The sequence below is a fragment of the Leopardus geoffroyi genome, chromosome D2 (assembly GCF_018350155.1).
Source record: "Leopardus geoffroyi isolate Oge1 chromosome D2, O.geoffroyi_Oge1_pat1.0, whole genome shotgun sequence".
NCBI lineage: Eukaryota > Metazoa > Chordata > Mammalia > Carnivora > Felidae > Leopardus > Leopardus geoffroyi.
This window is the reverse complement of record NC_059334.1, coordinates 8,031,321-8,050,621: the sequence shown is the minus strand read 5'-3', so window position 1 is coordinate 8,050,621 and position 19,301 is coordinate 8,031,321. Positions and strand designations below refer to the sequence as shown.

Here is a 19,301-nt window from a genome sequence, read left to right as displayed (position 1 = left end):
CATGACATCGAGCCCCGAGTCGGGCTCTGCGCTGACAGTGCAGAGCCTGCTTGGGATTCTCTCTCTCCCTCTCTCACTGTGCCCCTCCCCTGCTTGCGCTCTGTCTCTCTCAAAATAAATACACATTAAAAAAAAAAAAAAGTAGGAGCGCCTGGGTGGCTCATTTGGTTACGCATCCAACTTCAGCTCATCTCATTGTTCGTGGGTTTGAGCCCCACATCGGGCTCTGTGCAGACTGGGTGGAGCCTGCCTGGGATTCTCTCTCTCTGTCTACCCCCCCCCCCCCACTCTCTCTCTAAGTAAATAAATAAGCTTAAAGAAATTAAAAAAAAAAGTAAAGTCATTTTTAAATCAAAGTTTTCTGAAAATTGAAATGTGAGGTAAGTGCTTATGTCCCAAGGAGGCTTATTGATCCAATTGTATTTTCTTACCTTTGGTTTATGGCTCCTGTTTCGTTCTCTTCAATGGGTACCGATTAAATAGAATGTGCCGAGTGCTATACTGTGTATGCGATGTGGTATTCGTGGAAACAAAACAGGCGTAATTCGTTGCTCATGGGCTCACGTTTTAATAGGGAAGGGAATAATAACCAAATGACTACTCAAATAATTATGAAAATACCTCGGTGATAAATGCAAAGAAGGAAAATGAGTTGACTGGCCATTCTAGATTGTATTTCTCTTAATTCCAATTCTTCTTGATAAAGGTTTCCCACCAATTAATAAAAGACAGCTGTGGTTATTATTATTGATTGTAGCAGTAGTTTCCCCCCTCCCCCTCACCCCCCAGAGCAGCCATGGACCCGGAGGTCCAAGGGTGCCAGAAGGAGAGGAATCCTACTGGATGAGAAAGAAAGTGAGCCCCAGGGGCTGTAGACGACACACTTCACTGTTTCGTTCACCTGAGTGGATTCAGTTTGTGATTCTTCCCGGCGTCGTCATTCGCACGGCAATCCTGATTATGTGAACATGACTTCGCTTTCGGAACAGGTGCCGAGGTCTCCTTCCGACACCGTGTGACCCAGATCAACCTGAGAAATGACAAGTGGGAAGTGTCCAAGGAAACAGGTTCCCCTGAGCGGTTTGACATCGTTGTCCTCACGATGCCGGTTCCGCAGATCCTGCAGCTCCGAGGTGACATCGCAAACTGTGAGTCCCGGCCTGCGCCGTTCGCCCGAGAGACTGGAGTTCCTCTCACAGGGCATGAGTTCGGTTAAAACTGGCTTAGCAGAGGGTGTGTTATGGATTCTGTTGCTTTGCATGTTTTCAAAACTGATACCATGGACTCGCTCGCGACATTGGTCTAGGTCAGACTGACACCCAGAGGATTGTTTTTTAACCGGTTAGAGGTTGACCATTGTTCTTATTGCCCTTGCCCTTAAGAAGTAAATATTTTTGATGGACACGCATGTAGGTTGGCCTAAATGAAGAGCAGTCTCTTTGTGGCCCTCGTGGGGGAAAGGAAGGCTTTTCTGATTCAAGAATTGATTACGTCAACCTTCTGGCAAGCCTCATCTTGGATGGCTCCTGAGTGCGACGGCTACTGAGTTCTTCCCTGCTCGGGACTTGTCGGTTCACTTTTTCTTTACCTGGCTTCTCCCCTCCTTTTTTTTAAAAACAGGCTTGAGGTATAATTCACGTACCATACAGTCCACTTATTTAGAGTGTACGAGTCAGTAGTATTTGGTATACTCCCCGATATATGCGACCGTTACCACATTTTCATCACCTTGGAAAGAAACCCCAAGTCCTAAAGCATTCACCACCTTCCCTCTGTCTCCGTTTCCATCCCAGCCCCGAGCAAACAAGAATCTACACTGTGTCTCTGTCGATTTCCCTATTCCCTGGATCCTTAGGAAAAGCCCTTCTGTGGTCCTGCTTTGCTTCCGTGTATGACAGGTTTTGCTGATTTTCCTCGTCTCTTCCGTCATGTGTGACTGGACCTGACTCATCAGAGCCACTGACTTCTAGAAGTTACGTCATCTTGCTTTGAAGCCCGTGGGTTATAGCAGTGGTGGGCGGGGCTTCAGGGCCGCGGGATAGTGGTGGATATGGTCGTGCCTATAGCTTTTGACTTTCTCGTAGGACTAAAGTTGACATTGGATTTAACTGAGGAACAGCCTTTTATGTCCCCATTAGCACGAAAACTGGTAATAAATATGGTTTGTAGATCTTATTTTTAGAGCCGTAATGGGAATTGTTCTCCAAGGAAGAACATCGCTGCTTATTACACCTTGAAAGCAGTGTATTTTTCCCAAATATCAGGTCCACCGCGTGGTAACAACGTAGGTCCTTCTCCAGCACAGTCTGAGATGACAACATAGAAGGGACTGGAAGGCTTGCCAGACAGCTAAGGGCACAAAACCAATTTCAAGGATCTCTTTTACAAGCCTACCTCTGCTCTGTTGTTTTATTGTCGCTTTAACGTAGGAGGACTTCTTGCTATGGAGTCTGTAACAGGTGGGCTGATTTGGAGACTGGTAAATAACATACTGTAACACTTACCTGAAACACAGTGGTTGGTCATTACATTTGGTTGTGCTGTAAATTGCATGTTCCTGTTTTTATTTTTTTTAAATTTTTTTTTAACGTTTATTTATTTTTGAGACAGAGCATGAACAGGGGAGGGGCAGAGAGAGAGGGAGACACAGAATCTGAAACAGGCTCCAGGCTCTGAGCTGTCAGCCCAGAGCCCGACGCGGGGCTCAAACTCACGGACCGTGAGATCATGACCTGAGCCAAAGTCTGACACTTAACTGACTGAGTCACCCAGGGCCCCTGCATGTTCCTGTTTTTAAAAGCTACCTATTTTTGTATATGAGGGGAGACCCTTTAACATTGCATTTTGAAAGCACTTCTCCATATTTGTAAATGGTGACATATGCAACATAATGTCATGGCATGGACTGACCCTAAAGATCTTGGAGGGTCTGCTAATTGATAATTTTATTTAGATCTGCTGTATCCTTATTTTTTTGAATGTTGGAACTGTGTGGGGGTGAGAGATACCTTAATTCTACTATTATTTTGTTTCTTTCTGTCTTTCCTAGGGCTATGGCTATTAATTTTTTTCTGCAATTTTTGCTTTGTGATCTTCTGATACCGTATTATTTGATTCATAAAGTATCTTTACTACAATGATACTCTCTAACTTAAAAAGGTCTCTCTTTAGTCTCATTTTAATTTTATTTTGCCTTCACGTCAACCTTGACGAATAAATGAGATGCCCATTCTTTGGTTTTCATGTGTCTGGCTCAACATTTTTACTTCTAACCTTTGAGAGAGACTTCATTTCAGAAGAACATCTTTTGTATCTGTTTATCTTTCAGTCCAGTAATTTCATAAGGATATACCTTCGTGATCATTTCTTACGGGGCGTGTTGTCCATTTTTGACTTGAAGACCGCTTTTTTCTTATTTTCAGCTGTTTCCTCCTGATACTGTACTTACTTGAAGAGTTTTTTTCTGTTCCCCCTTTGACGAGGATCTCACAGTATCTCAACAACTACAAAGTGTCTTCTTCCCATATCTGCCATTTTATCTCAACTCACTTCAACTTTGGTCTTGGCATTACTTTGTACTTTCTTTTGCTGGCCTTCTCTCCTCATCACCTATGTGATTTTTCAACGAGGTCATAGATTATTCACTGTTTTCAGGTCATTGCCTCATTCCAGCCACATTTTTCTGGGATGTATTTTTCATCAGCTCATTTGTGAGGTTCTGTTATGCTCTGTCTTCCTTAGCTTCTCTACTTGGGTCCCTCTCTAATTATTACCCATTTTTCCATGATGCCATTTCTGTCGACTTCACAAAGCATAGTGTTGTCAAGAACGGCCAGACATTTCAGTCAGAGTATGTTGCTAGTGATTATGAAGATTGGGTGCCAGTGATCATTAGTATAATAATATTTTTATTAATATGGAAAGATTCCACAATATTTTTAAATTAGAAAAAGTATATAGACGCATCTTTATTTCTTTTCTGTTGACAAAAAATGGTTTGGCAGAAACAGATTAACATTGTTATTGCTTGAAGATGATTTTAATTTCCTTTCTTACAATTTTGTGAATAGTCATAACTCTAAAAATAAGGACGGTTTACTTTTACTATAAACAATGATAACGACACCATTTTAAAAAATGTTATCAAGCTGCAAAGGAAATAGAACTGTTTTCCTTTTCCTTTTTATTGGAGGCGTACGATGGGTTATGTGGGCTCTTTGTGATGAAAACGTTATGGATGACTGACTTGGTACACTTGACTGAGGGTGAGGGTCTTTGGGTTTTGGGTTGGCTCAGTTCAGAATTGGACCCCATGTGAATAATTCTGTGTTTAGTTCACTGTTAGGAAATAAGTCACCCTGGCAGAATGTGCTAACACTGACCCTTTACTACCTATGGGTCTAAAACAAAAGGGATTAAAAACATCCGCCTTCTCTTTGTTGTGAATCTCAACAGTGAGCTCAGTATGAGGATCATCAATGTCATCTCTCTGTTTTCTGGAGAACCTTAACCACGCTCGCTCTCGTTTGATTCCACTTCTTCCATTCCTGCGAGAAAGACCTTCATCTACAAAGCCACGTGTTGCCATCTAGTGGACCCTGTGTGCATTGCAGCTCCCCTCGATTTTTAAACTACAGAGGACGCTGAAGATGATGGCAATAGGGAATATACGTAAACCTGTAACTGTAACATAATTCCCCAAACCCGACAGTCATCACAGGGAAATAAACTTAGGCGCATGACAGCTGACTGACCGACTTACCCGGAAGTGCATAGCTGGTCAGGGACGGAACCGGGTGCCATCTTCCAAGCCTCGCATTCCTACGAACCGTGAGCAGCCCCTGCCTTTGCTTTCTCTGCATTTCCTTCTTGTCCCCGTCCCCTTTGTAAATCACATCTGCCCTTTTGGGTCAATACAAATGCCATCTCTTACGTGAAAGACTTCCCTGTTGATTTCACGTGGACTGGATTCTCCCCTACGCACTGCTCCCTTTCCCTATTTTGCTTTTTACGGAAGACACAGAACTACATTTTGGGGAGGCAGTTATGGATTACATTTATTACAGTATCCTGGGTGAGAGGACAGGGAATCTTTATGGCCCATATAGAGAACCTCTTATCATTCACGATTCACCTTCTGGTCCTGTGACGGCTACTCTAGAATACAGCCACCAAAGAAAAGCAACCATGAGGCCTTAAAGCAGGCAATTTTAGAATAAGGGTATATGTGCTTTAATTGGTTGTACAGAAGTTTGCCATCCGACATAGTATTATTTGTTTGAGTCTAAAAGAAATGCTTCTTTTGTTTATATTTTTAAAATTATAACACTTGTTCACCCAAAACATAATAGTTTAAAAATTTCAGTAAATTCACAGATGGTAGGTTTTTGATGAACTATTGGAGATCTTGGGGGTACATTTCTAACTTTCTGAAGACGCCCTAGTGAATGTTCACTTTCTCAGTAGTTATCTGCCTAGCACTCCTCCCCTTTCCTTACATCGGTTCCCCAGTGAGCCAGCATCGTCCCACGCCTTCTTCTCTTGTCCCACACCTTCTCCGGCCACACAGCCTGGCTCCAGATACCCTTCATGCTGGGCCTAAGAATTGCTCAGGTTATATTCTTAATATTTTCTGTTCTTTCCATTTAATTTAATTTAATTTAATTTAATTTAATTTTATTTTATTTTTTTAAGTTCATTTGTTTTGAGACAGAGAGCAAGCATGAGGAGGGTAAGGGCAAAGAGAAAGACAGAGAGAGAGAGAGAGAGAGAGAGAGAGAATGAGAGAGAGAGAATCCCCAGCAGGCTCCACACCATCAGTACAAGCCCAGTGCTGGGCTCGAACTCACAAACTGTGAGATCATGAACTGAGCCGAAATCAAGAGTCAAATGCTTAACCGACTGAGCCACCCAGATGCCCCTGTTCTTTCCATTTAATTAACTTTATTATTAATATATTTTACTGATGAAAAATTAGAAACTAAAAATAATATGAAATCCACTCATAATTCCAGCCCCTTAGATACTAACCTAGTTAATACTTATTTCTGGATATTTTTAAAGGTAGAAATAAAAAATATATTTCTTTTCTTTCCCTCTCTTTAAAAAAAAATTTTTTTTTTATTTTAAAGAGAAAGAGAGTGAAAGAGAGAGAGAGCAAGGGAAGGGCAGAGGGAGATGGAGAGAGAGAGAATCTCAGGCAAGGTCTACGCTCAGCGTGGAGCCTGACACAAGGCTCGATCCCAGGAACCTGAGATCATGAGCTGAGCCGAACTCAAGAGTCAGACACTTAACTGACTGAGCCACCCAGGCACCCCTCCTCCCCTTTTTTTTTACTTTATAATATTTTAGGAATATCTTTCCAATGCCAATGAATATTCATGTGTGTCATGATTGTTACTACATACTGTTCTATTCTTTGGATTTACCTTGATGTGTTAAACCTTGACGGACATTTAGGAAGTTTCCAGTTGTACAAAGTGTTGCTCACAGAATGTTCACAAAGTGTTAAGTGCAAATCTGAAACAAAGATTTTCTCCACTACATTCTTTTCCTCATGGAAATAGTTAATTTTAATATAGACTAGAATAAGGCCCTCTCGATGAGTTTTGTTCTGAGTTTTCTTGGCTTATCAGTGTCTTATTTCTGTGTGCTTTAGAATCAGGTTTCGTTAAAAACTCCTGTTGCAATATTGATTTGAGTTACATTGAACTTAAGCATTAATTTGGGGAGAATTGACACCTTACAATAGTGTGTCTTTCTATTCAAAAAAGTGAAATAATCCTGCATTTATTTAGGGATTTTTATGTCCTTCAGTAAAACTTTGTAGCTTTTGTCTTAAGATCTTAGACATTTCTTGTTACTATTATTATGAAATCTTTTATGGTATCTGTGGAGATTGGGAATAGTGTCACTTCTGTTTTACGTTTACTTAGGTGTTTCCAGAAAACACCACCTGGCTAAGTTTTCAAATCCACCATGAAAAATCTGTTTCTTCTGGGAGTGGAGTTAAACCCTTTTACATTTATTGGGATAAATAGTATGTAGCTTTTATCGCTTCCATTGATGTCTGTTATTTACTTTTTTTTTTCACTTTTTTTCCATTTTCCTTTTTTCTTTTTTTTTTTTTTTTTTTTTTTGGCCCACTTTATCAAGTGTCTCTTATTCCCTTTCTCCCATTGTTTATGTATAGGATCTACAGTGCTTTGTCATTCCGTTAGTGGCTATCTTTTTACCCTCTACAAACAGAGTTAAACCTATTTCATTTCCCTCCTATTCCTTTCTACCTCTCTATCTCATTCCACAAATAATTTTTGAATGCCTACTGTATTGGATATTGTTAGGTAAAGTAAAAAAAAAAAAATTAAGTAGTCTTTCTTCTCTTCTCCCAAAATATTTTTATTACTTTATTTATTTATTTATTTATTTACGTTTATTCATTTTTGAGAGACAGAGAGACAAAGCACAAGTGGGTGGGGGGTGGGAGAGAGGGAGACAGAATCCGAAGCAGGGTCCAGGCTCTGAGCTGTCAGCTACTTGTCTCGTAGGAGCATTTCCTATAGAAGAGAGACTCATGTTTTCCATTTGATAACACAGACATTTGCCAGACTATCATTTATTTGTCTTTTGCTTTTTTTTTATATCATTTGCCATAATAATTTCTTAAGATTTTAATTTTGTTAAGTGTATCTATCTTTCCTTTCATAGATGCTGGAGTTTCTGACTTGCTAAGGATTATTTCCCTCACTCTAAAGTCATATAAATATTCTAAATTGTATTTTAATACTTTTAATTCTTATGCCTTACATTTAAATCTTTATCTGTAATATGTATCTTATAAAGTATGAGATAGGGATCTGACTTGGTGGTATTTTTCTTTCCCCAAAGTGATACCGATTTTATCAGCATCATGAGCTTTGTTTTTCCCACTGAATTGAAATTCTTTATTTGCCATATGTTAAGTTCTATATATACTTACTTACATTTGTTTCTGGATATCCATTTTGTTCCATTTATTTATTGAGGTGCCAATGTCATCACTATTTTCTTTATAGTCACTTTGTGGTTGTGAGTCATTTTTAGGGAGTCCCGGCTGTATGTGTGTAAGCATGAGAAAGCTTTATTCTTCCCCAGAAAGGACCTCGAAGTTTCCTGTGTGAACTCCACATCTTTACAGATTAAGGGCCTTAATGGTCATTTGCCACAACTTTTTAGTCACTTTTGGCTGTTTGAGTAGCCTCATGTTGGTTTTTGCATTTAAAAGAAATTTTTATTTATTATTATTATTTTTAACGTTTATTTTTGAGACAGAGACAGAGCATGAGTGGGGGAGGGGCAGAGAGAGGGAGACACAGAATCCGAAGCCGGCTCCATGCTCTGAGCCGTCAGCACAGAGCCCGACTCGGGGCTCGAACTCACGGACCGCGAAATCGTGACCTGAGTCGAAGTGGGACGCTTAGCTGACTAAGCCACCCGGGTGCCCCCGTGTTAGTTTTTAAGGCTCAGTCCTGGTTGTTTTAGCGTCAGGTCAGAGCTCATTCCCGCGGCCTGAGCGGGTAGGCTGGCAGGCAGGTACCAGGGCTGGTGACTGGGTGGATTTGGGGGTCTGATTTTGAATATCTGCCCACTGCCCCCCTCAGACTGTATTCCGTGAGGGCATGGTTCCTGGGACTGGCTGCCCCGGGTGGCGGGGAGGTGGCCTCGGCCTCCCCGGAGTTCATTCCTGTTGTCCGATGCTCGGTGACGGGTCTCCAAGCAGAGGAGGCGTGGTGTGTGTTGCTGGCCCCGAGGACACATTTCAGCTTCATGCTGAATCTTCCCAGGGCTGCGTCCCCTGGGCTGGAGGCGGCCATGGCTCTCCCCGCCAGCCCCACGGGCGGGGCTGCTTTGCCTCAGCCCCCCAGGGCTCTGCAGTTGAGCAAGTACCTGGTTAGAGGACACGGCCGCTCCTTCTTGGAGCTCCCTCTCTCCAGGGACCGTTTCTGAACCATCCTGGGGCAGGGGGGCTCCTAGGGAAGGGCATCCCCTTCTCCCCGCTCCCAGGATTTGGATGGACAAAGCTTCTCTCTGGGAATGTTGACGTTCCCATAAAGCCGAGCTTTTGCGTGCCACATCCCTCTGACTTTTCTCTCCGTGTTGACTGGGTGGGGGGCTCAGGGTAGTAAGGCCGGGTCTTCCTCGGTGATGTCTCACAACCTTCTGACGGCAGTTGGCTCGGTCCTTTTCCTGGTGGCCTCTTGCCCTTCAAGTGTCGCTTCATTAGTGCTCCTTGTTCCCAACTTTACAGAGAGCCAGCGTGACAGGGAAACTTCCGCTGCAGTTTTGAGGCCTGGAAGGCAAGAATGTCCTTACTGCGCCTTTAATAACATCTCCCGACTCAGTGATAACCATGCGCCCATCAGCAAAGTTGAGTCATTGGCCTCCCTCTGTCGTGAGTTAGCCTCCTGTTCGTCCTTCAGACTCGAGGCAGAGCTGTTTCCTCAAGAATGTCCTCCTGACCTCCACCACCAGGCCATTTCTCCCACTCTGCATTATCCTCGTTTCCTGTGCCTCATGTTTTTAACACTTATCGCAACTGTAAATAATTAATGGCTTCATCTGTTGGGGCATGTGTGTCTTTTCCGGAAGAATGTGAAGACGGAGACAGGAGCTGGTTCCAGCTTACCTATTCCTGTTTTCCCGGGATCCCCTGTGAGTGCCTCACCTATGCTCAGTCCTCAGTCTCTGTTTGCTGAATGAAGGAACGAATGAATGACACAGTCTGAAGTACGTCTCGAAGGACAGGCCGAAGGGAAAGAAGGAAATACTTTGGAGAAGAAAATAGGCCTTCGCAAAAAGCTGGAAATAGAGATGCTTATTTTATGTTTTGGGGGCTGAAAACGGACTGGCTTGGTGGGAGCAAAGGCTTTGTGGTGGGGAATTGGGGGAGAGAGATAAGGCTGGAAATGTGGGTTCGGGGCAGAATGTGGTGAGCCTTGCACGTGAACAGTGTTGAACAAACAGAGGTCCTTGTTCACCAGAAATACTGAATCTACCTTTTAGAACCTGACTGGGTACCTCGAGTTGGTACGTAAATTTACGGCATTGGTTTGGGAAGAAGAAAACGTTTGCGGGACCCGGAGGGATGTTGTTGCAGAGGCTTCCAATCTTAGCGGATGTGCTGTCCTTGAATAGACACTTAGAACTTTAGTAAACCGAACCGTAAAGGTGCATAATCTCAGACCTTATGTACTGTGGAATAAAATGATAAATACTGCTCCACGAACACCTCTCACCACCTCCCTACGACTGCTAGGATCACCCATTATCTCTGATGGAAAAATGAGAACCAATTCTTTTTTGCTAAAAGAAGTTTAAATTCTTCATTTTTCTTTGACATTTTGGTGAAATGACGTTGATTAAAAGCACAAGAAACAAAGGTCCTTTATTCATCAGGGAACATGCTTCATTGCTTTTTCCAGCAGACCGTCTCCATAGGAGGGGAAATAATTCAGTTTCTGGACTTCCTCCGATATTAGCTGCTCTGTTGGGCTGCCTGCACGCTTATGAACTGAGATCTCAATTTTAGAAAAACCAATTGTTACCATTAAATTCCTTTTATTTGTTATGTCTTGATCCTCACTTTTTGTATCTACCTCATCGACTCGTCTTCATTATTATTTGCGAAGTATCGGAGACTGGGAGTTGGTTCCAGTTAATCTTTCCTTCTCTTTCTTAGTGCCCAAGAGGCAACCAAGGCTAATCTTTGCCGCCCTTCAGAAACTCATCCGTCAACAGAAATGGCAGAGACCTGCCTCCATCTTGGAGTCTGGAAGGATCTGGCACCCCTCTTCCTTGTCCTGGCTGCCCATTCCATTCCTGGCCGGACAGAGCAAGTTTCCCTACTTTTGTGTCCCTCTGGGGGCTGAATAGAAGGGTGACTGGAAGATGATGGTAACCAGTAACAAGAGTAGTCACCTTCTCTGTATCGTTTACTGTTCACAACTGCCTCGTGAGTATTTTTTTATAATATATTTTTTTAAAGTTTTTATTTATTTTGAGAGAGAGAGAGAGAGACAGAGAGACAGAGACAGAGAGAGACAGCTGGTGAGGGGCACAGAGAGAGAGGGAGACAGAGAATCCCAAGCAGGCTCCACACTGGCAGCACAGAGCCCGATACGGGGCTCAAACTCATGAACCGTGAGATCTTGAACTGAGCCGAAATCAAGAGCTGGACACTTAACTCACTGAGCCAGCCAGGCACCCCTGCCTCGTGAGTATTTAACCTCCACTTTATGGAAGAGGAAAGTGAGACTCCGAGATGCCAAGTGAACCTGTCTGAGGTCACAAAGCTGTGGGGTGGCCAATCTGGAATCCAGTCTCCTCCAGGCGCTGGTGATTCAGGCTGGTTACCTTCTTGTCCCTTTCCCCAGCACAGGTGTGTGTGATCTCCCCATGCTTGATATAAAGATGTCAACGATGTTAGTGTTGTGGCCTTTGTGTTCTCGTCCACATGCTGTCAATAGCAGTGTGATGTTGCAAACGAGGCCACCAGGTTGCTGCTCTGGCAGAAGAAAAGATCCCTACTTAATGCTGCCTTACTGACTGTGCACTTCCTTCAGGACTCGGAACTCTATTTTCCATTCAGAGTTCTTCGAAAACAGAAAGGCTTTAAAAAGAAACGTCAAAACTAGATGTGGGGTGAGATGAAAGAGGAAAGAGCTATAGTTTATCGAATTACATCGTTATCACCGACTCGGTCACCAAGTGAATGGAACTAAACCGTTTCCCTTCTGTGCTGACAAAGGCATTTGAAAGAGAAGAAATTTGAGGGCTGAGATTTTTAGCTTTCTGGCGGAAATCTCGGAAGGTTCGGATAAAACGTGCTAAACACAAGGAAGAAAGTATTACCGCCTTCAGCTACTAATTTTGAAGTAAGGAATTGTAAACATTGAGATCAAAAGAGAGGCAGGGAGGGCTAAAGGAATACCAGCATTCTGCAGGGGATACCCTGTCCCCCCAACTTGTTTTTCTTTGTCACAAACGGATCTCATATAAAAAGTTTCTCATTCCCTTGTGTCGGATTGGTAAGACAGGGCTCTGCGCTGACCGGATACGTGCGTCCCCCCTCATTCTTCCCAAGTGCTGTTACTAGAGTCTGACGCTTTCCCATTCTGACTTGAGTGTTTGCTCTAGAAAAGAATGAGAGCGATAATCTAAAAGAGCGTTTTGTGTTTACCAGTGTAGAAGTTATTGTTGCTTTGAGGAAGCTATTTGAATGTTGGCGTCTCCTAAAATTTCTTCCATGAAATAGTAGCCAAAGAAAACCACTCTAGCCAAAGCAGAGTTTGCTTTCCATTTCTGTGAGTTGTTAGACAATTTTTTTTTTTTTTTTTTTTTTGTATCTTATAGTTTTATTTGCTACGGGCCTATGAGATGATGAGATTTTATTTCAAGAAGGAAAGTGAAAATCCAGTTTTATATTTAAAAGACGGCAGCTGTAGTCTTTTATTTAGATGTTGAAATCGGGTTTTTCATGATACAAACATACAGTAAGATACTGTTCTGGACACTTCAAGTATAGCAGTGAACCAAACAATAAAAGCCCGCAAGGAACTCTTACTCCTGGAGAAGGAGACGTAATATCCTATAATATTCTATGCCTGGAGGAGGAGGAGAAATAAGGCAATATCTAGGTGAGGTAATAGTGCTGGGAAAGAAAATGGAACAGGATAGGGAGATAGAAAGTGACAAGGCGTACTTCTGCATGCAGTGGGAACAGCTCTGTGACGAGTGAGTTTGAGCAGCAGAGACCTGAAGGTAGTGAAACCGTGAGCCGTGAGAATGTCTGGAGGGATCTCCAAGCAGAAGCAGCAGTTTCTCAGGGAGGCCAGTGTAGCTGGCATACGGTCCCAAGGAGGGGCCGCGGTGGAGGACGAGGGCAGAGAGGACGCAGGGCCTAGCTGTGTGTGGCTTTGTGCCGTGATAAAGACCTTGGCTTTTACTCCGCAAGAGATGGAACGCCGTGGAAGGAATGACGTGATCGGACTTAGGTTATGGAGGTGTTCTGCTGCTGTGTGGAAGTTAGACTGTCAGAGGACTGAGCTGCCAGACGGATGGAGACTGTAGACATACAGGCCAGAAAGGCAGGGCTTGGGCGGTAGCTGTGCTGGCTGGCGGTGAGTCCAAAAGTGGTTGAAATCCAAATGTACGAGAATCCCTAACTTCTGCATCAGTCCTCTTCCTCATACCGGATCTCAAGGCTTCAGGTAGTCAGGGAGAAAATGCCAAGGACGTGTTGGAAGAAAGAGGAAGTGGTCAGCTATGCCGTATGCTGCGTATGGTCTCATGTAAGAATTGGCCTTTGGATTTAGGAATATGGCGGGCATGGGTGACACGGACAATAGTTTCTGTGGGGTACTGGGAGCGGAAAACAGATTGCAGAAGGCTTGAGAAAAAACAGCAAGAGAAGACATCGAGATTGTTGGTTCAGACCCACGTTTGTCAATCGGTTTTTTCATGATCCCTTCCCTAAGGAGCTTTTTTAGACATTTTTTTCTAATTGTTCTTCCCGCACCCTAATGAAATTCTGGTGTCACCGATACGGTTTATATTTGTTACATATTATATGTATGTGAATAATATATATGTATGTATGTGTATATATATGCTTTCTGCATAAAAAGAGTAAGAATTTTCCACCCCGCAAGAGTCAGTTTTTGCCCATTAAGGGTGATATCACCCCTACTGAGAATGGCCTTGTTTTGTGTTTTTAAGATGGGATATGTTATAACGCGTCTGTATGCTGATGGGCCGAATCTAGTAGGAAGGGGAGACTTGGTGGTGTAGCACCAGATCGGACAGAATCTTGTGTTGTAGAAACAACCCGGGGTCCTGAGTAGGAGACAGAGGTTGGGGCCTTCGGTGGCAGCTGGAATGTCCCCCCCCCCCCAGTTGAACAGCAGGGGAGACAGGGCAGCGGGGCACAGGTGGAGCGAGGGCATGTCTTGGGAGGTGGGAGCCCGCGGAAGTCCTTTTGTGGTTGATTTGTTCACTCAGGGAAACCTTTGCTTTGGTTGAAGCTGCTGCTGGATATGGGAAGAACATGTAAAAATGACAAGTAGTTTTGGATCTTTTTCTAGATAGGTTCTTTTCTTTAAAAAGGAAACTAGAGGTACATGGTAGTTTCTTTGAGGACGTGGTCATCATTCTCTAGAAATATCTGAAATTCCGAACCGTGCCTATTCATTCATCCACATATTCATTGCACAAGGATTTTCTCAGCTTCTTCTCTGTTATCAGTCACAAAAGAACAAAACTGCATATAACACGACTCCTTTCCTGAAGCACACTACAGGTACCTGGGTATTGCACTCCCTTTAATATCTTTTTCCTTAGAGGATGTAAAAGGGTGCCTATGGGGTACCACATAGAATCTGCATTGATCAAGAGAGAATGTTATGAAATTTATAAAATAAATCCAAACACATTCGTAAGTTCAATGCATTGTATATCACATCTTCCTGGTGGATTCTCTGCTCTTCTCACGGGCAAACAATGTGCTCATAGAGACCCGCTTTATCATGAATACGATAGGATGTTTCACAGACTCTTTTTTTCATTTATTTTTTCTTTCATTTTTAAAATTTTTTAAAACTTAAATCCAAGTTAGTTAACATAGAGTGTAATAAGGATTCCAGGGGTAGAATTTAGTGGTTCATCACCTACATATGACACCCAGTGCTCCTCCCAGCAAGTGCCCTCCTTCATGCCCGTCCCCCATCTAGCCCATCCCCCCACCCCACACCCCTCCAGCAACCCTCAGTTTGTTCTCTGTATTGAAGAGCCTCTAATGGTTTGTCTCCCTCTCTGTTTTTACCTTATTTTTCCTTCCCTTCCCCTATCTCATCTGTCGTGTTTCTTAAATTCCACATATGATGTTTCACAGAATCTTGATTAGAAATTATTAATTCTTGAAGAATTACTAATTCTTGGGGCGCCTGGGCGGCTCAGTCGGTTGAGTGTCCAACTTCAGCTCAGGTCATGATCTCGCAGTTCGTGAGTTCGAGCCCCACGTTGGACGGTCTGCTGTCAACGCACGGCCTGCTTCGGATCCCTTGTCCCCTTCTCTCTGCCCTGCCCCGTTTGCACGCTCTCCGTCTCTTTCTCTCAAAAATAAATAAACATTAAAAAAAAACAAAAAAGAATTGCTAATTCTTAAGGTTGTTACGCTTCCCTTTTCCAAGACCGGTTGGTGCTTCGAAGAGTTAACAGCGTTGTAAACGTGGGCTGTGACTCATCCTTGAACTGAGGTCACGCGTGGCGCTCACAGACTGCAGGACACACAGATGAACAGCATGTGGCAGTGTTGAAATGTGGTTCAGAAAGCCGGTGCCACAGGCCCAAGACCATTTAGAACACTTCCCTGCGATGATTGCAAACGCATCCCGGGATTATATTTTTCTTCTATATTGCTGTGTGTCATGCTCTGTTTGCCAAACAGAATACAGAAAATGAATAGGCAGTATTCTGGCACGAGGCTTCGTAGATAAATGGTCAGAATGAACTCGATTGCTTAAGAAAAGCGTAAACACAATTTAGTCACTGGATGTGCGGTCCGTATGTCGGCTGTTGCTGTGGGGAATTTTGGTTTGACCACGGTGATATTTTCTTTGAGAATTCTGTTAGACCAACATTCTCTTTGTTTTCATAACGTTTCCATTCTGCCCCCCAAAAGAACAAGCTATCAAATTACTGAAGCCCCACTTGTATAAATGTGGCTGCACGTATCTAACAAGACTGTGAATTTATTCTGCCCTGACTTTAGTTTGTAGATATCAACTGAATAAAGGAAAACTAAGCTGGGGGGCCGGGCTGGCTCATTCGGCAGAGCGTGCGACTCTTGATCTCGAGGTTGTGGGTTCGAGCCCCATGTCAGACATGGAGCCTACTGAATTAAAACAAAGAAGAAAATTGAGCTTTTGATTCACTTTTACAACTTTTATGTAGATGTTTGCAATATAGCATATATAATAGAGTGTTTTTAAGCCATCCCAAAATACAGATACACGTGTGTGCGTGTGTGTGTTTGTGCACATATCCCCTTCATTGTCGTTTACATTTTTAAAAAAATTTTTTTAATGTTTATTTATTTTTGAGAGAGAGAGAGAAAGACAGAGCATGAGCGGGTGAGGGGCAGGGAGAGAGGGAGACACAGAATCCGAAGCAGGCTCCAGGCTCCGAGCCGTGAGATCGTGACCTGAGCCGAAGTCGGACGCTCAACTGACTGAGCCACCCAGGCGCCCCTGTCCTTTACATTTCAAGGTAATGCCAAGACTTGGTGATTGGAATATTTATAGGATGATGTACTGGTGGCAAAGCTCCGTGAACATAGCAGTCATTATTAGGAGATACATAAAGGTGTTTTTAGTCTGTAACTGATGGCTTTCTTCATGAATGTGCTCACTAATTCTCTGCCTTTGCTACTTACTGTCATCACCAAGACTTGGCTTTGGGAGAATGTGATTCCTTATTACCCACACTGCCAGTTGCGTTCCAGTTAATTATAACCTACATGCGTCTACTGAGCGCTTGCTGTATTCCAGGAATTGTCCCAGATTCTGAGTTCACAGAGGCTAAGGAGCCCTCACCCCGGCTTTTCAGGAGGTCGTAGCGGGAGGATCTGTCTCTACTTCTCTTCCAGTCCTTCCGAAATGTGTTGTTTTGTACGTACTTGGGCTTAGAGCAAGGTCTGGCCATTTCTTCCACTCTTCTTCCTAGTCCCGGCTCTGCTGCTTGTTAGCTGTGTGACCTCAGGCACACAACAGAACCTCTCTGACTCCCTGATCTCTCTTCTGAACGACCGAGATGATACTTCCTACCCCATCAGGGCATTCATTTGGGAAGAGTAAGTAAGATAATGTATTGAAGCTCCTGGTGCACTCTTGGCACATGACCAGGGGTCAACAACAGAGGCTGCCGCTGTTGCTGTTGAACTTGTGTTTGTCACGTGACTGGCACCTATTGCCAGAAGGGTTCGGTTCCCTTTCGTTCCCTTGCTGCTTATCACTTCTTGCTGCACCCGGCTAGCTGGGAACTTAGAACTAGAGCGAATCGCTTTCGCTGTGTAGGGGAGACTAGGGAGATAAAAGTCACCTTCTACGGCTACAGCGCCACTTACTAGAAGAACCAAACTGCTGACTGTAAAGCCTGACGTCTTTTTCCTGCTGCACGTTCTTTCCAAGGTCCCTTCTGATTCTCAGTGCTTTCGTTTTTTTTCTTTTTGAAAAATGAGGGTGTGTCATGATCACAAGCAGTAGAATTTCATTTGGGCACAGGCTCAAACACTCAGGATCCGAATGCCTGATGATGTCATCCATGAGCGAAGATGTAGAGATCTGCATTTTTATAAATAAGTGTGACTATTAGTCCACGGACAGACCAGAGTTCCCCAAATAGTTCTCAGTCCTTGCCATCTGCATCACTTGATTTTTCTGTGTCAACCGACAGTGGAATTATTTTTATTTTTATTTATTTATTTATTAAAAAAAATTTTTTTTAATGTTTTTATTTATTTTTGAGACAGAGAGAGACAGAGCATGAGCAGGGGAGGGTCAGAGAGAGAGGGAGACCCAGAATCCGAAGCAGGCTCCGGTCTCTGAGCTGTCAGCACAGAGCCCGACGTGGGGCTCGAACTCACGGACTGCGAGATCATGACCTGAGCTGAAGTTGGACGCTTAACCGACTGAGCCACCCAGGCGTCCCTAGGATTATTTTTAAAGGGGGTGGGGGAAGTGAGCGCTTTTCTTCTTTAGACTTTGGAAGTATTTAAAAATTTTTGATAAAATCTATCACTTTGATTTTTCACGAAAGGGCTCTTTTGATACGTTGATTTTTCTTTAGTCGTAGGTGGTAAGCTTTGAAAATCTGTGGGGGTTTTTGCAGGGTAGTTCTCTGTCTTTGCCTTGTACTTCTCGGTCCCTGGTGGCCAGAGGACATCAGCCATTAAGGGATGACACAGTTAAGAAGCTGGGCGGCTGACGCATGTGGCTCAGTGGCTCGGCCATTGCCTCTTGAGTTCAAAGGGCAAGCATTCCCGATTTGACAAAGAGGAGTTTCTGGGTGCGTGTTTTCTGCAGAAAAACTGGACAGACTATTGAATTAGAATAATTAGAATTCTATGTAGAATTCTCTGTATCAACTTTTAAACGGTTACCTTGGGCAAATGCCAGTCTATGTGGACTTCATTTTCCTCCTCTGTAAAATGAGACCATTGACGTCCAGGTCTCCAAAGAGGCTTCTAGGTCTAAAATTTAGTCTACAATCTAATCTGAAACGATCCTGCAAAAAGGCAGTTGTGTGTATAACCGCTGTTTGAAATGTGAGTTTCTTGAACGTGACTTCACAGGGCAAAGATGTCAGAAAGCATGTTTATAAAATGTCAAAGAGGAGGAGCAAGAGGGAAATATTTCATTGTTGTTTACAAACAGCTTGGTTAACAAGTTTTCACCTTTCCCGAATACATTAGATTTGGGGGGAGGAAAGAGCAAAACTCATATTCAAACCAAGGTTCAAAAAGTTTTTTGTTTTTTTAGCAGTGATTGGCTTCTCTCTTTCATCCACTAAATTTGAGTTCCCCAAGTCTTATTCTGGCTCCACCATATTCCACCACCCAAGGAATATTGCTTGAATGCGTGGATTATTCATTGAATGATGAATTCCCCAGTGTAGTTGGTTACACGTTGTGGCCGACTACGAGAAAGTAAGACTTCTTCAATTTGTACTCTTTCTACCCTTAACTGTCCCATCACCTACTATCCACATATGGTATGTTGAAGAAAGAAAAAAAAATCAGTTACCAAAAAAAAAAAATTCTTCCTCTTAGCCTGTTCCCTCACTAAACTCCCATGAAAAGAAAAGCAAACTACTGTATGTTAGCGGAATGGTTTTTTGAAGTTTTACAAACATAAATAATCTTTCTTTTAAAAAATTTTTTAAGTTTATTTATTTTGAGACAGGGAATGTGTGCACAAGTGGGGGAGGGGCAGAGAGAGAGATAGAGAGACAGACAGACAGAGAGAGGAGAGAGAATCTTAAGCAGGCTCTGCACTGTCAGCACACAGCCCGATGTGGGGCTTGAACTCATGAACTGTGAGATCATGACCTGAGCCAAAACCAAGAGTTGGACACTTAACTGACTGAGCCACCCGGGCGCCCCAATAATCTTTATTTCTATAAAGCCATTCTATTTGTACAATAAAACCACTGAATGGATCATAGCAGGAATTTGGGGTGATCTTTTCCCCATTTGCAAAGAGCCATGT

General features: G+C 43.2%; 1 protein-coding gene across 14 annotated transcripts in view; it reads left to right on the top strand.

The window, feature by feature from the left end:
* Window positions 1–19,301, top strand: part of RNLS (renalase, FAD dependent amine oxidase) — a 362,006-nt gene that overhangs the window by 9,137 nt on the left and 333,568 nt on the right. For 13 of the 14 annotated variants that reach the window (XR_006701815.1, XM_045439459.1, XM_045439455.1 and 10 more), the window contains one exon: window positions 990–1,148. The exons of the other annotated variant lie outside the window; for it this stretch is intronic. Coding sequence is in view for 12 of the 13 variants with exons in the window: in XM_045439459.1 (XP_045295415.1) it covers window positions 990–1,148 (159 nt within the window). In the remaining variant the exon portion in view is untranslated. The remainder of the gene's footprint in view (window positions 1–989; window positions 1,149–19,301) is intronic. 14 annotated transcript variants of the gene reach the window in all.